The 17,310-nt window shown below is 34.9% G+C and overlaps 2 protein-coding genes across 4 annotated transcripts in view; one reads left to right on the top strand and one right to left on the bottom strand.

The window, feature by feature from the left end:
* Nucleotides 1-17,310, top strand: part of LOC150106324 (M-phase inducer phosphatase-like) — a 349,715-nt gene that overhangs the window by 95,402 nt on the left and 237,003 nt on the right. The window lies entirely within an intron of this gene.
* On the bottom strand, nucleotides 13,921-14,709 carry LOC150106325 (uncharacterized). The gene has a single exon (XM_090392360.1). The coding sequence runs from the start codon at nucleotides 14,620-14,622 to the stop codon at nucleotides 14,098-14,100; it is 525 nt and encodes a 174-aa protein (XP_090248486.1). The 5' UTR covers nucleotides 14,623-14,709; the 3' UTR covers nucleotides 13,921-14,097.

Raw genomic sequence — 17,310 nt, 5'->3', positions numbered from 1 at the left:
ATATCCTCATTTTTAATATGATATTGCCATTGATGCCATCTGTTCACGGATACAATCTTTCTCAGGGCTCTCATATCTGCTGCCTCTAGTCTTTGGGCAAGTGTTTTACTACTGACCCAGCTCTCAGATCTATAAGTTAAAACTGGTTTGAATACTGTCTTGTATACAGCTAATTTAGTGTTCTGACTAATTTCTCTCTTGTTCCATATGAATTTATTTAATTGACTTCCTACGATACCAGCTTAGTTGATTCTGTTGTCTATTTGTATATTTAATTTGCCATCTTCACTAAAAATCGTGCCAAAGTAGCTGAAATGTTTTACTTGTTCCACAGGTTCTCCATTCACAACACAGTTGACATTTTCAATGATTATGCCTATTTTAATTGACTTTATCTTTTTATTGCTGACCTTCATACCATATCTATGACAACAGTTATTCAATTTAGTCAGAGAATCTTGCAAACTTGTAGCAGATTTATTTAGAAGTATAACATCGTCCACATAAAGCAAAGAGCTGACATTAACATCTCCAATTTTGATATCATTTTTAATACCACTTTCCTTCATAATGTGATCCAAATAGATAATGAATAACAGTGGGGATAATGTACATCCATTTCTCACTCCAGATTTAACATTATTGCTTGATATAATGCCCCATTGACACCATATAACAATAGCATTTCGAATAGCTTCTCTCTTGGCACCTTGTCATATGCCTTTTCAAAATTGACAAAACTTAAATATAGATCTTTGTTATATTCCCATGATTTCTCCACTATTTGTCGTAAAGTGAAGATCTGATCCTGACAGCCTCTATTTGGCCTGAATCCAGCTTGATCTTCACCAGACTTTTCTTCCACAATTCTTCTCAACCGTTTCTCAAATATACTTGCGTATATCTTACCAGGAATACTCTGTAGGGATATACCCCTGTAATTTTCACATTGTTTTATTTCCCTTTATATATATGGTACTAAGAGAGCTCTACTCCAATCATCTGGAATTTGTCCCTCTGTTCAGGCATTCTGAATTATTCAGTGCAGCCACTTTTCACATTTCAAGCTTCTGATGGCTTTTTCTACCAGGCATGCAGTCAGGAATAAGTATGGATATATATATTCCTGACTGCATGCCTGGTCAGTGTTTTTTATCATTGTGCTGTCATCTCTGCTTGGTTCATTTAGCAGTTTTTTAAAGTAATTACTCCATACTTCAAGGATATCTTTTTCTCCCGTTTTCATGTCACCTTTATCATCTCTAACTCCTTTTACAGCACTCTTTCCTCCATTCCTAAGCTTCTTCAACAGCCTCCAGAATATTTTGCCACTTTCTTGATATTTATTTTCTATGTTCTTGCCAAAGTCCTGCCATGACTTTTGTTTAGCTAGTTTTACAGTGTGTTGAGCTTTCTTGCATTGGTCTCTGTATTCTATAAGAGCACAAGCTGACTTATTTGCCAGGAACTTTTGATATGCGTTCTTCTTTTCCTTCACTGCCTCTTTAACTTCCCGTGTCCCCCATGCAGTTCTGATTTTTCTATCCTTGCAGACAATTTCACCACATGCTTCTTTAGCTGAATCAATCAGGGTTTTCTTCAAGGCTTGCCACTGAATCTCCAAGGTTTGATTTTTGTTCTCAAACTCTTTCATTTTTTCTTCAATAATCTTTGTGTATTTTAGTCTACAGTTCACATCTGAGAGGAGTTAAACTTTTATTTGCTTTATAACTTTCTTACATGTTATTCTTTTCGATATGAAATTCAGTTTTATCCTGCTCAAGACTAAATAGTGATCATTTCCAATTTCAAATCCTCTGTACACTCTGGTGTCCTGCACCAGGGAGAAAACATCACTATCAACAATAACATAGTCATTGAGACTTTTCTTATTCCTTGCCTGTTCTCTCCATGTGAATTTGGGCAACATTTTTATGTTGGAACATTGTGTTAGTAATAACCAGTCCATGTCCTGAGCAGAAATCCAACAGATATTTGCCATTATTATTAGCTTTGCTCTTTTCTCCAAATTTTCCCAAAATATTTTTGTATGTCTGACAATCATTTCCTACTCTGCTATTTAAATCCCCAACAAGGAGCAACTTTTCCTTTTTCATTGTGTCAGTTGCTTTTTCTAAAGCCTCAAAATATTCCTCCACTTGTACCTTAGTAGAACCTTCTGTCGGACCATAGGCAAAAATAAGTCTCATTATCCACTTTCCCATTCTGATATTTGCCCACATTACTCTGCTTGAGACTGCCTGCCATTCAAGAAGATTAGCCTCGTATTTTGTGTTGAATACTATGGCTATCCCTTCTTTTCCTTGATTGTCATTGCCTGAATATAACATTTTGTATTTATTGCTCAGAAAGATATCACCAATTTTTGTCTTTTTTTGTTTCAGTCATCTATTATTTCAATCTGGTACTTATCTAATTCCTCAGCTAGCTCCATTTCAGGCTTATAATGTTGATAGTACCGATCTTTAACTCTTGTGATGTTGAGGTGGGGTGTGTTTTCAGATTTGTTCCAGTAGCTGACTTTTTGCTGTTCACCCTTGTTCTGTGGCGAAAACAACGGGGGCCTTGTTTAACTGGGCGACGCCCCAGCCGGCATGAAATTTTGTCATGTTGTACCATCATTTTGTATTTTGGTTTAACCAAGAAGAATACAATTTGGTCAGCTAAATCCCAAACTGCCAGCCCATCCTCGTTAGTTATCCAGGTAGATACCCAACAGCACCACGAGAAGGTGAGGATTGGACATTAGTTTAGAAGTCCTGGTCAGTTCTCCACATTCCTTTAAAGGCTATGTGGAGGTCTCCTCTCAGTTATACAGCTTTGACACTTAAGCACCTCTTGTATTTTTTTTTTTGTGCCTGATAATGGATAGGGCAGATTTTTCACATTTTTAAAGTACTGTGGATTGTGCTACTTGTCTTCCACTGACAATCTTACTTTGTGCATACCTGCAGCATTTGGCATACCACCACAGTTACGCAGTCCTTGTTCTGCTTAAAGTCCTTCAGTGAGGCTTCCGTCTCACAACCCAAAGTCGACGTGGGAAGACACTTCCATAAGAATCCAGTCTTATCTGCATTATATATTGGTTCTGCAGTCATTTTATTTTTGTCCACAATTTTCTGAAACTGCTCAATAAAGTCTTCAGACACTTCATTCGCACTTCTCTGTTCACCAGACACATCTAACTCTATGTTCTCCCCAGGACATTTTGAATGGGCAAACCACCCTGCTGGTTTTACTGACTGCTCTGCTAATTAATGATGTGAATTGACATGGCTAAATAATGAGCAATAATGGATAAATAATTTAAGATATTTTTTAATTAATGGTGATGAGAAATTAACAGGATAGTCTCGATACTCGTGATACAGCTCGATTTCTTGCATTGCAAGCCAATCTCGAGAGCTTCAGATATTCACTGTGATGCACACCAATCAGCATGCGGAAGAAGACAAAAATCGGGATCTTGAATACAACAGTATCGGTTGCAAAGAAGAACTTTTGCGAAAGACATAATTTTGATGTTTGAATGAAATAAATTGTGAAAATTGAGCGAATACGAATTGATGTTAAAAATTTACATTTATTTTTCTTAATAATGGTTTTTCCAAAGAACGTGAGTCAAGTATTTAATATTTTATTTTATAAAAGAAAATAGACTTGTGCATCAAATATAGTTGTGAAAATATGTGATCTCAGGGAATTCTCGAAACTTGAAGACTATGATGTCAGTCTTGAGTGATACCAATTCCCATTCCTAGTAATTAATACTTATAAATAGTAAAATTGCGACATAATGCACATATGTGTCTCAGGTATTACTGTCAGTGCACAATTCAGTGATTTGTTCTGATTAATTTAATAACAATGATATTTGGTATTTATAAAATTACCCCATAATGAGTAAAAAGTCAAGTCAGATAACCACACTTAAGTTATTTTAAGAAAGATGAAACTGATAAGCATAGTAGCGAAGACACCAAATCAACAACAGATTTTCCATGGAGCACATTCAGTTACGTCTAGGCTGTTCTGTGTCCAGGGTTTTTTCCAAGATAAGAACACTGTGCAGAGGATCCAGATTCAAGTGGATAAGCTGGTGTCTTGTGGAATGTATCCTATGAGGATAGATTGAAACTTGTGGAATTATGAAAATTAGGCTGATATCACATGCTATTAAAGGAATTTTTTGGTATTTGATGGAGAGGAAATTTTTCAGTATGTCTAGAAGGGAGAGAATCGTGGGTTGAACATCCTGGAAGTTATATATAAATATGGATGGCAAAGTCAAGGACTAGATTTTTGTTTGAAGTGTGGTGAATAATTAGAATGGGTTGCCAGAGTAATTAGTACTTTGACAGCTAATTAGTTCAAAGGGACTTATGAAAATTATAAGACTTGCAAGGAGAGAATATATATATATAACAATATGCTTTTTATGACATCTTTCATTCCTAATTTTCCTCATAACTTCATCTGGCATTTAATTTTATTATAACTTCCAATTAGCAGTCAGTAATTCATTGTGAAAGGTGCATTTTCGGATCATTTTATTCATATAAATTATTCAGCTAGCTTTACTTATTGTATTATTTATTTCCATGCTTAATTTTTCCTTTTTCTAAAAGCTATGCTTAAATAGCTAAATTATTTTACTTCATAATTTTCCCATGAGGATGTTTCATTTTCATTTCTATTTTTATAATTTTTTTTTCTAGTTTCATATACCAAAGTTCTTAAATTAATGAGTTCCTTGGATCCCAGGGAATCATCAAAGGGGGATCGTTCTGGGTCATTATGCCTTATTATAGTAATAACACTTAGGCATTGTGATCTCTCACTGACGAATCTGATTTCTCTCATCCTTCCAAGGAATGATCCAAAGTTCTTTCCCCCCCATTCACACACAAACTGTCATGAGCTGTGAAATCTTGGTTTTATGATGTTAAACTTATGTGTTTGGTATGTTTCCACTCTTCTTTTTATACTCCGAAGAACAATGCATCCTGTTCTCACATGTGGAATTTCTTAATCCTATGTGGCTACTCTGTATTCTGGTGCTGACTGACAGCAACATTCTCTGTGCAAGTCACTGCACATCTATAGCCAATGTCCTGATAAAGCAACAAGTTGGCCCAAATAAGCATCGATGCCTCAGTTAACCCGAATTTACTGTACAGGTATCCCTTGCTTAACGTGCTGTGATTAATTGCGGCAAGAGTTTTGATTAACACGCCTTTAACCATCTGGAGCTCTCAGCTGCTCTGACAGATACATTCAAATTGTTTAATATGAATATTCTTACACAATTCAGTGTATAGCTTGTAGGTCATGAGTAGCTGTGCATTCATATGTTACGAGTGATATTCCGCACTGTTTTTTTGCTGCCAGTTTGGTTTAAATCATGTTATATAAAGGTTTGTGATATTTGACAGTAAATTGCATCTGAGAGATACCGCGACCTCTGATGTCAGTATAGTATGGTTTAGTTTTTTTTACTAATTATATGAAGAGCCAAAGGCTTCAATTCGGCGACATGAACTTATTTAAGTTAAGGGATATTACATCCCATATTATTTCTTAGCCGAATAAGAAACTCGGAGAGTTTCATGCCGAATATAGAAACTATATAAAGTTCGGTGATTGAGTTTCTTATTCGGCTAAGAAACAATATGGGATGTAATATCCCTTAACTTAAATTAGTTTTTTTTTTTTTTTTCCAATGATTTCTAGAATGTAACTGAAAATATGGAAAATTTTAAGGAAAGTGATCTGAAGCTTACTCCACCTTTACGATGAGTTGCCCATAAGGTTGCTTATGCTTGCATCTGCCGAAACCTTTAATTTCTATATATTCAGCATGAAACTCTTGTAGTTGCTATATTCGGCTATGAAATCATGTATATTGCCGAGGTCTGGAGAGTCATTTTGCTTGTTATCGTAGAATTTATGCCAATAAGAAAAAAACTAAAACTGTTCAAACGACTCTTGATAACTTTTTTGATAAAAAAAATTGCAGTAAATAATGTAGGTACAAGTATTTATTAAACATATACTTTGCATTCATTTTTTATCTTTTCTAAAAGAGTACCATATAAAACAAATTATTAATATAGTAATCGATCATGGACGAATTGTATTTTTTACCATTGATTATTAGATTTGATTATCATGATTTTGATATATGCAGTAACATTGAGGGATTAATTAACCGCGTTAATTGAGGGATACCTGTATTTTGGTTTCATTGTTACTAAGGTATGTTTGTCAGGATATGAGGATCGAACATATTTTATTTAACAGTTTGTTACCTTGATTTATATCTTAGATATTTAGACGTATGGTATGTGGTCCCCTGTTTTTACTCTTATTCTGAGTCATGTAAACCTTGTTTTTTCCATTGGATCCTATGGTTAGGTTTTACAGCTTCATGTTGTGCAGGGCCAGATTTGTGCGGTTGGATAAGACGGATTGGATCTTGATGTTCAGAGATGATTTTACTTATAGATCTACCTGTTTGTCAATAGTAAGACATCTTACAAGAACATGGAACTTCGTATATGCCAGGTAGCATCATAGGTGAGAGTTTGTCTTTTGGAGAAGGTAGCAAATGCGGATCTGGTTGATTGGTTTATAGGTAGCACTGAGTTTGTATTTCTTCATAATTTTTGACAGACGTTCCGAGATGCCTTTGATATATTGTATATATGATATAGGAGTCCTAAGGCCTTCTTCTTGTCTGGGTTGATGTGTAGGGAAGTGGCTGATGATTTTTTGAGTTGTTTTTGGATTGTATCCATTTAATAAGGCTGTATCTTTATTGTTAAATTATTTAGTCACTTAACATTGAAACTCAATCCAGAGTAATTTATATAAAAGGGTGGCACACCATTTGGCAACTCCTATAGGTAGAGATGACCTGTGAATGCTTCTGCCTGGTATCTCAGCTTGGGCCTGGCTCCCACTGAAGAGACCTCAATAAAGGTCGAAACTAGTCTGGGTAGTGGCCCTTCCCTTAATGCATAACATTAGACATATCCGCAAGGAGATGTGTTTTGCATTAAAGGAGATACGAGACAGGAGTGTTGGTAGCTTGCTACACCTTTGCAACGAGTTGCCCTGGTGTGGTATCACCTTACCCTAGTCCTGAAGATACTTTCTGGCGCAAACTTTGTTTGCTCACACTTGGATAAAGGATTAAACTAAATTTATTATAAAAAAAAAAAAAAAAAAAAAAAATTGAAACTCAGTTATATTCTTTTGGTTTATTAGTTGACCATAAATATTAAAAGATCTACACAATTGTCAAGAAATTTCACCAGCTATTCTGTCTGGCTTCTTCAGGACAAGAAAGTCAGTACAATAACGTTTACTAATAAAAATGAAGAATGGAGTAGCACAGTCAAAACAAGTAAAATTAAAACTGATGCGTAACATCATATGCATGGATTCTCAGTCATTGTTCATTGAAAACCACACAAATCTGGCCTCGCACAACAAGAAAACTATACAACTCGCTCAACGAACAATGACTGAGGCCCCATGTGTATGATGTTACACGTCGGTTTTAATTTTACTTGTTTTGACTATGCTACTCCATTCTTCTTTTTTACTAGTAAACATTATTGTACTGACTTTCTTGTCCTGAAGAAGCCAGACAGAATAGCTGGTGAAACTTGTTCACAGTTGTGTAGATCTTTTAATATTTATGGTCGATTAATAAATCAAAAGAATATAACTCAAAGCTGTATCTTTATTAATTTCCAATTGTTGTTTTAAAGATTCTTCAGAGAAACAAAATTCGTGTGATCTGGATAGCAAAGATTTTATGATGCCATATTTTTGAGATGGATGGTGAGCCATTGAATTGTTGGATGTAACAACCTGAAAAAGTTGGTTTATGATAGAAGTGGAAATGGAACCATCTTGTTGTATGTGTATATCAAGAAAGGAGATACCTAGTGATGATTCTTTTTCTTGTGTGAATTTGATGCGAGGATGAAAATTGTTGATCTTATCTTGAAATGAGTATAGTTCTTGTTCAGAGTAACTCCAGACTGCAAAGACGTCATCCACATACCGTAGCCATATTTTTGGTTTTGGTTCAAGAGCAAAAATTCTATCTTCTAGGTGTTCCAGAGACTCAATGTGAACCGAAATGACTGCCTCACCATTCCAGAAGTTTGGGAAATCATTATTCTCAGTTGTGAAGGATGGCGAGCTGATGAATTGTGGATGTAACGACCTGAAAAAGTTGGTTTATGATAGAAGTGGAAATGGACCATTTTGTTTTTGTTCAAGAAATATATCTGATGAAATAAATTTATCAGATATATTTTAATTAATGACAGCTGAATTAATTTTTTTTTTTTTGGGGGGGGGGGTCCTCAAACACACTACTGTATAGTATGCATAGAGGGATTCCAAAGTTAGTGCACAATCTTAGTGTAAGAATGTGCACTAACTTTCCTTTGAATGTAATTCCTAGTATTGTTTGTAATGACTGTACTGATGATGTCTTAAGATACCTAAGATGAAATACTTACATATTATTAAAATTTAATTGCTGTGGTATACGTGTGAATTTATAGTTACGAATACTCCACAGGTTTCATTATATAATAGAATCTTATTTCCGAAATGGTAAAAACAAAACAATGTAGCTTAATGACCAAACTAATTGCCATGTTTCCTTTAAGATAAGCTATTCAAAATAACTTTTCGTTGCAAAAATTATTTAAAATTTTTTGTTGGCGCATCTGAAACCAACAAATGCTTTATTTACATCATTTCTGCATGCATATGACTGCTTAAAATGGGATTAAACCATTATATGTTGTCTATGGGGGAGATAATTGATTTGCTACACAGTGTTGGTCTGGAACTTAATGTGTCATATGACCAGGTTATGTTTATATATATCAGAAAATAGGATAAGTTTCTTTTATGTTGCAAAACAGTTTAAGGCAAATACTGCAACAACAACTGACTGCTTTTATTACAAGAATGTTTAAGGCTCATCTCTGAATATTATTGATCTGCCTCTTATTCCATTACACAGATGGCAAAATTTCAAGTAGTCAATTAAAAAAATATAAATAAATAAAAGTTGCAAAACCTATTGCACAGATATTGGAACTGTGGTTTGCGAGATCATGTCAACATGTTTTTGTGATCAGCTCAAGGTTGTAATGATTGGAGGAAATGGCTCGTGTTCCAAAAACATGCAGATTTAAGAGAAGGATGACTAGAATTGATTCACTAGAGTTTGAAGCTACAGTAAATGGATGTTGACTACCAGCTGAACAAAACATTTTCAAGGAAAGTGCTTATTAAAGAAGCATAACATAGAAATATCTGTAAAAAAAAGTATAGTGAATGAGAGGGCTCATCAGTTAACTAGATTATCCTCTTTTGGATAGCATTATTTTTTGGGGGAGTACACATCACCTGAAATGTATAAGCAGTAGTACAAGATTCAGCAGGTTGTGATTTGTATAATATTAGCAAAATGGTGGAATCTTATTACACTTGATTAGCTAGTGGGCCTTTAGATAGCAAACAAATTCTTCGATTGCTTTTTCCATGATTCTTGAGAGTCAAAGTGACTCTCTTTCTCATCCAACTCCCGGTGACCTCCAGGGTGTCATTGAGGTCAGCCATATATCATCCACACCAGCTGTCATGCATTCTCTTAAAACTCATTCACGTCTGATGTACTCACCACTTCAGCAAGCAAAATGTCCCACTCGCTCACTACTCTGAGAGAAAAATCTAGTTTTATAACATCTACAACACCCATTCAGCAGTTGATAGATCTTTGTCACATCACTCTTTCTCCTTTTACTTGGTTCTGAAGTTCACATACTTTTAATCGATCCTTGTAATTTGCATTCCATAATCTCAATACAATCTTGTACTCTTCTTTGCATCCTTTCCACAGCTTCTTTATCTCCTCCAAATCCGTGCATGGTTGTCCAAGTTCAGTTGTATCATGACCTTGTAAAGAGGCAAAATGACATCCTTATGTCATTATTTGTTTAAACATTGTCATTATTCTCTGAGTTGTATTTGAACTTCTGATTTTTCAACTTCAAATTGCTGACCACCATTACCCCAAGATCCCTTGCCTCATCAATTTCTTGTAGCATAATCTTTTCAAAATAATATACTGTTAGAAATCTCATCATGCCAAATTAGTCCAAGGACTGATCCCTGGGCACACCACTGGTCATGTGGGGTATGAATCTAGCAGATTCATACCCAATAGCTTATATTCCAATCATGTTTTCTCCAGTTATGCGGCTGCCTTTCATGTGTTATTCTATCAAATGCCTTAGAAAAGTCCAACAGTATTCATAATATTTCCTTCCCCTTCATCCAACTCACTCATAACACTTATAAGATATAAGCACATTGCTAAAACATGACTTTCCGTTAGTACACCCATGCTGTGTATAGTTTGTCAACTCATTTCTATATGCAAGTTCTTGCCAACTTCTCTAAAATCTTCATGGAACTCTAGAGATACTGACAGATCAGTAATTAGATATGTTGGTCTTTATCATCAGCTTCTGACAAAGGGTACTATTGACACTCACTAGTTATTCTCTTTGGCTGTTCAGGCTGCTCTGTTTAGCTTTCTGCACAATACTTGTAAATTTTCTGGCCTGTGCTTTATGTATTTCATAACTCCTCTCCCGATATTCTTTCCATGTTTTCTTATTTATCTCTTGTGTAATGAGGTACTAGATTTAGGGACACATTCAGATACTGCTTCATTTAAGCGCCTTTTCGAAGTTTCTCATGCATTTGCATTGCTAATATCTTTCCATGAGATTTCAAAGATGCTACTGTGTGTGTGTGTTATAATTTCCAGGTTTGTAGTTAGCATGTAACGTATACTAAATGGACCATCTTTATAGTTTGCTACATCTCAGAATAGTACAGCATGATCAATGTCATCGATTAATGGTAAAATAGCCATTATCAATTGAGACTCCACTTCTGATACTGTGATGAAATCTAACACTCTTTGACCTCCAGTTCCTTCTTTTGCATGTTGCTTGAGAAAGTTGTCTCACAACAGCTTAATAAATTTCCCTTCATTCTTATGAGATTTCTCTTCTATCCAGTAAATGTTTAGATAATTTAAATCATCACTAATGATTAGTTTGTTTAGTACCCATTGGGGTAATTTTCAAAATTATCCCTGATGGGTACTGAATAATGGGTGATAGTGCATTTCAGCATTCCCAGCAGCTGAACTGCCAGATCTATAGCAATCATCTTACCATATATTTCATCCAGTTAGCTCCACTTCACACCAAATTTTCATCCCCTTTTTTGGAATGAATATAGGCTACTTGCTATATACAGATGAATAAGAAATATTGAAAAGAACATAGTGCTAATTCTGAAGCACAGCTGAAGGGATACTACAAGATGTGGTGTTGTAGCAAGTTTAATTTTGCTTGGTTAGAGAAATGGTCATTCTTGGAAAGAAATTATATTCTTGTTTTTAATCCTTCATCAGAGCATCGACAAACAGTAGTTTGTAACCTCTAGCAAGTGGGGAACACACACAGTATGGGATACTGAGGCAAAGTTAACTTTTGCACATAAGCATTTGCTTCCTGACGTTTAGGTAATGAATGAAAACAAAAATATTTCTGAAGTATGATTGGCAAGAAATTCAGGATTCCTGTGACTTTTCTGATTATGAGGAGGGGAGGCATGGTGATGAACTGTTCTTGCATTTGTGGAAAGTATTTTGCTATGATTATCCCTGCAGGAGGAGAAGAGTGCTGTGATGGTACAGTTTCATTTTTGTTTGAATGCTTTTTGCCTTTGACCCTTTCAAAATCACATTTAAGGGTGCTAATGTATTTGTAGACATTTTAGGTTGCATTGTGACAAGTGTAAAGCTACCTTCGTTCTTGGGTGATATTGTTTTCCCGTAGACTGCACACCTGTACTCCAGCGCAAGTCTTGGATATTGGTCAGGTATTTCAAGTGAGTTGTTTTGTGAGTTGATTGTAGCAGGTATGATCAGCCGATACAGTAATCAGACCATGGAAAAGAGTAAATTTAAGGTGGGTATTTCATTTGGCATAATTATTATGCCACAGGACTGGATAAAAGTAGGGTGTTTCATAATAGTAAGAGAAATGTTTGCAGTATGGTATACATTAATGTGGTATGCTGTTGCTTATAGGTCATAATATTCAGGAATTGTTATCCATGTTCCAACACAAATGACATTTGTGTAAGAACATTGATAATAGCAATTTCTGAATATACCTTCTAGCTTGATTGATGTAAACTGGAGAAGGAAGCTGATATTTACACTTAATATAGTGTAAATATCAGCATAAGTACTAGCAGTGGGGGTTAGATATACTCTTCCTTGAACTTTTTTTTTTAGTTTCTCTCATTATTTAAGTCTGAGAATTTGTGCATAATTAGCCCAAAAGGTAGAAACTGAAATGCTGTGCATCGACGGATTATATCCAAACGTTGGACAAAAATGGAAGGAAAGTTACCACTACTTATTCCTTGAATGGTTTCTCCACTTTCTCTAATAAAATGCAATGTTTACTATGAAAAACATGTAAACAAAAGTATTGAGAAAGCAGTATGCTGGCTATTTAGGTAGCATTTATAAATTCTCAAAGTTCACTGCTTTCCTGAGGTTGTGATTTCGTTGATGTTTAGGTAGTAGTTATCTGTTATAGTTCCTATAGTCAATTCCAAGTTTCTTGTTATAGGTATTGAAGTTGCAGCATCTACAACAGGAACAATCTGGAACACAAAAACATGTTTTCTGTTCACATTATTGGGGGGAAAAAATATTTTTAAAATTTTCTTTTTGACAAATTGGTTTGCTTGAATTCATTCGAAAGAGATCAGTAGGAAATGTGTAAATATGTGATAACTAAGGATTTTTTTTTTTATACTTGGAGAGCTAAAGAAATATGAAGAATATTGTCCTTCCCATTACCTAAAATGAAACATTTCCTAATGAGAATTAAGGATGTCATTTGTAATCTGATATCCAGAATATGACTTGACAAAAAAATGGATCTACTACAGTGAAGGATATTTAAATTAAAAATGTAGTATCTTTATATTAAAAAGTTCTAAAACATGATTAAAAATTTTTTCTGCAGGATCATGGTTGTGTGGATATTGTGTAATTATTTTAGCCCAAAATAATGTGTATCTGTATTATTTTTAATAGCTATGACATGGAGTGGTCAAAAAGTACTCACTAGAACCTGGTACTACGAGGATAGACCAAGTGTTGAATAATCCCACATTGGTAGAAAAGGATATGCGACTGGTAACTGGAGCTAACGTAGGACCACGGCCCGAGCCTTCATGGGATATCGGAATTATGCCTATTACTGCACCTTCTTAAATTTCAAATTATCACACAAGTGTCATCCATGTCACTTTGTTTATACATAAAACAGGAGGGCGACTGCGAGGTTAAAAGCACATTAGATTTCAATCTCGGAAAGTATTGGTTTAGAGTGAGGCTATAAATAAACAATTCATTTGCATAAAATTATCGAAAATGGGTGCTTTCATTTCGAGGGAAATTTACACTTCAGCGAATTCATGTATAACAGGAGGAATCGAGTTCTGCTTAAATAGCTTACGCATATTTTGCATTTATTTCATACTTGCATAAGAGTTGTATTCTTACAACGGTAACAAAGTTTGGTTATTTACAAAAGCTTTACGCATTTCTTTTTATTTTAACGACTATGAAAAATTAATATAACATTTCTCTTGATGATGTACTTTATTTTCTGAAAGCCGCTGCGTTTTAAACAATTACTATATGAATACTTTAAATGGTGTTTACTAGGTGAAGAAAAAGACACCTTTAAATGCAAAAACTGTTTATGTGACTGTCTGGAAACATAGGCGTTGACTTTAACAAACAATGAAAAAATAATTAGCACCGGTAAATCTTAGTGCCAAAAAGATAACTTACATAGTTATTAATGTGAAATCCACTTTCGCATTCTTATTAATGTCAAATAAAATGAGAATAAGGGTTTACACGTGAAACCGCTGTGCGCACATTTTTCTGTTGAGTTCTGCAAGAATGATTGAATATTGCAATTCTTTTTCTTTTGGAATGTTTATAAACATATCCTCTTCTCTTTCGATTACCTTTTCATTTTTGTCGGACTTCGGCGGTCCTTTAGGGCGTCCTCGCTTTTTATGTGTGATAATCACACCGCCCTCTTCGCTATTGGATCCTTCTCCTTCCATATCATTAGTACTGCTACTCGTGCTGTTTTCGGTTCTTTGTCTTGTCCTCTGAATGCTTTTAAGTCGTTTTAGTTCATTTTCTATTTCTAAAGCATTGAAGTAATGAGGCCTTTCTCTTCTAATTCTCTCTGTACGTCTCCGTTTCACTTCTCCTTCTTGTGAGCTTCTCCTCACTCCAATTTTGTGAATACTGATTGGTCGCCTTGTCACAAAGAATATGTGTCCACAAGGACAGGCTTTACAGGCTACAGGTAAGTGCTGCTTACATTTAGGACACGGTTTTGTTACCATCCTGTGTTTAGGCATATCCAGTTGAAAAACTGAAAAAAACTTTCGAATTATACCTCTCCATTTTTATAATTGATATGAGCAAGTACTCTTTTGTAAAATAGCAAACTTGCCCGGATTTGATTTATAGGTGGCGTATTAATAGACTTCGGTTACAGGCTACTATAACAGCATTGGCTGATTTAGTATTTGAAGAGTACTCTCGCCTCAGGAAGTTCAAATAATATTTACTTTTAACGTATTAAGTGGTCCAATCTCGATGTTTTAGCACTATTTTTAGGTACTGTTGTATACGTTTCATTTTGCGCTTGCCGTTGTGACACGTTGCTGGCCTCTGCAAGAACGTAATTGGCCATTCATTTTTCTTATCGTCAGATAGAAAAACAAACTATATTTGTTCACTATTTCTCTGATTGACAAGTATAACTTGGGTTTGTGGCAACATCTAAAAAAAATTATCATTGAGATAGTTGTAGGTATCCTCCCGCGATGAGTCTTCGGACTCCTTGGATATGTCAGGAATAATAATATCATACCGAATTTTTGTCTAATGGAGAAAACCAAACATAGGACAGTTTCATATGTACACAGGTGTATGATTTGATCATTAAATTTTCATTCATCATCATCATCATACGTATCAAGGATTTAGGCCTAGTATGGCCTGTTCCAGCCTTAGAAGTCATCGTTTAGGAGGATGTCCTGGTTTTCTTTTTCCTAATGGCTTTTACTTTAAGGCTTGTTTTGGTAATCTTTCTGTTTTCATTCTTTGCCATCCATCCATGTTTATATTTTTTAATTTTTTCAGTTACTGGTTCTTGGTTTAATTCTTTCATAATATCTTCGTTTCTTTTGTGATCAAATAGGGTATACTTTGCAGTTTTTCTCATAAACTTCATTTCTGCTGTTGTTAATCTTTGTTTGTCTTTTTGTTTTATTGTCCAGATTTCGCTTCCATACATTAAGACCGGTAGGGATAATGTATTGTATACTTTTAGCCTAGTTTGTTTTTGAACTAGGTTTGGTTTAAATATAGAGTTAATTACTCCTGTTATTTTTATGTTTATATCTTTTTCATTTTCATAAGTGATCATACATCCTAGGTAGTTAAATGAATTCACCTGTTCTAAGATCTTGTTACCTAATACTATTTTAGTTCTTGCTGGATCTTGTCCTTTAAAGGCCATAGTTTTTGATTTTTCCGTTGATATTATCATACCATAATCTTTGAATATCTCATTTAGATTTAAAATAGCTTTCTGTAAGTTATCTTCAGAATTTGTAATTATTATTTGGTCGTCTGCAAAGAGGAGAGTGTTTAAGTTAACTGTAGGTGAAAGTTTAATTCCTTGATGTAAATTTTTACTCCATTTTATTATTATTTCATTTAATAGATATTAAAAAAAAGAGTTGCTGAGAGGGGACATCCCTGTCGGACCCTTGGTTTATCTCTCTTGTATATGATAGCTCATGATTTAATTTATAGAAGGAATTCATTATTTTTAGGTTATTGTAAACTACAAAGTCAATCAATTTTTTACCATTTCTGTTTAGAGTATGTTCTCCACGTATTCCTATATTATTATTAATTTTCGTGTTTCCAATTCTTGCATTTAAGTCTCCTGCTAAAATTATGTAATCATTTTTATTTATTTTATTATATATGTTTTGCAGCTGATTATAAAAATCAATATTATCCTGTTTTCTTCATTCTTCTGGGGAATATAAACCAATTATTGTTAAATAGCCTCTATCTATTTTTATTCTAGCTTCCATTATTCTTTCATTCCATAATTTATAATGTTTTAACTGTTTTGAAAGGGAGTTATGAATCCAAATCATGACTCCTGCTTGTGCTCTTTGGTCTCTGTCGACTCCACTGTATATCACATTAAAATTTTCAGTTCTCATAGTTCCTTTTACTTTCTTTTTTGTTTCAGTGATTACTGCTATTTTAAAATTTCTTTCATTTAATAACTGGTCTAATTCTATTTCTTTATATGCTATTCCTCTTACATTCCAGTTTGCTATGTGTATTATATTTTGTTGTTTCCATTTTCGTTTTCCCTTTTCCATTCCAGGGTCGTTTCCCATAGATTCAATCCGATTATCTTTTTCTGTCAGCTTACAAGTATGGTTATGTTCTCCATGTCAGGGGACTAGCCTGACGATGGAATAGTTCAGTGGTAGGGCTGCTACCTTAAGGCTTCTGAACTCGCCTTCTTCCGAATTTAAACCCATAGGAGGAATAGGGTATTTTGAAGGGGAAAGGGTAGATTATAGAAGAAATATAGTAAGGTTTATAGAGAGGACATAGTTGTAAGGCCAGAAATGAAAAGACCCCATGGCCCTCGAGTACTCTAATAGCACAAGGGTCATAAAGTAAGAAGAGTTGGCTGATAAGGCCTTATAGGAAAGATTAAAGTAAGTGGGTCTTCCTCAAAGTAGAAGAAGGAGAGGATAGATCCAGCTAGGGGTCCATTGGAGTGCCGCTCCCCTTACAATCAAGATGATTGCCTCTTATGGCCCTGTTGGTCCATGAGTCCTTATTCAGTATATTCGGACCACCCCACCATATATATATATATATATATATATATACACACACACACACACACACACACACACACACACACACACATGGTGGGCTCCCCTATCCGCCACCCAGGGGACGCGCTCTCTAGGGGTTACAGGGTCCCCTGAGAG

The sequence above is a fragment of the Typopeltis vanoorti genome, chromosome 5 (genome assembly GCF_054136105.1).
Source record: "Typopeltis vanoorti isolate ZY-2024b chromosome 5, IOZ_Tvanoo_1.0, whole genome shotgun sequence".
Classification (NCBI taxonomy): domain Eukaryota; kingdom Metazoa; phylum Arthropoda; class Arachnida; order Uropygi; family Thelyphonidae; genus Typopeltis; species Typopeltis vanoorti.
The sequence above is the reverse complement of the archived record's forward strand: the minus strand, read 5'-3'. Positions and strand labels throughout refer to the sequence as shown.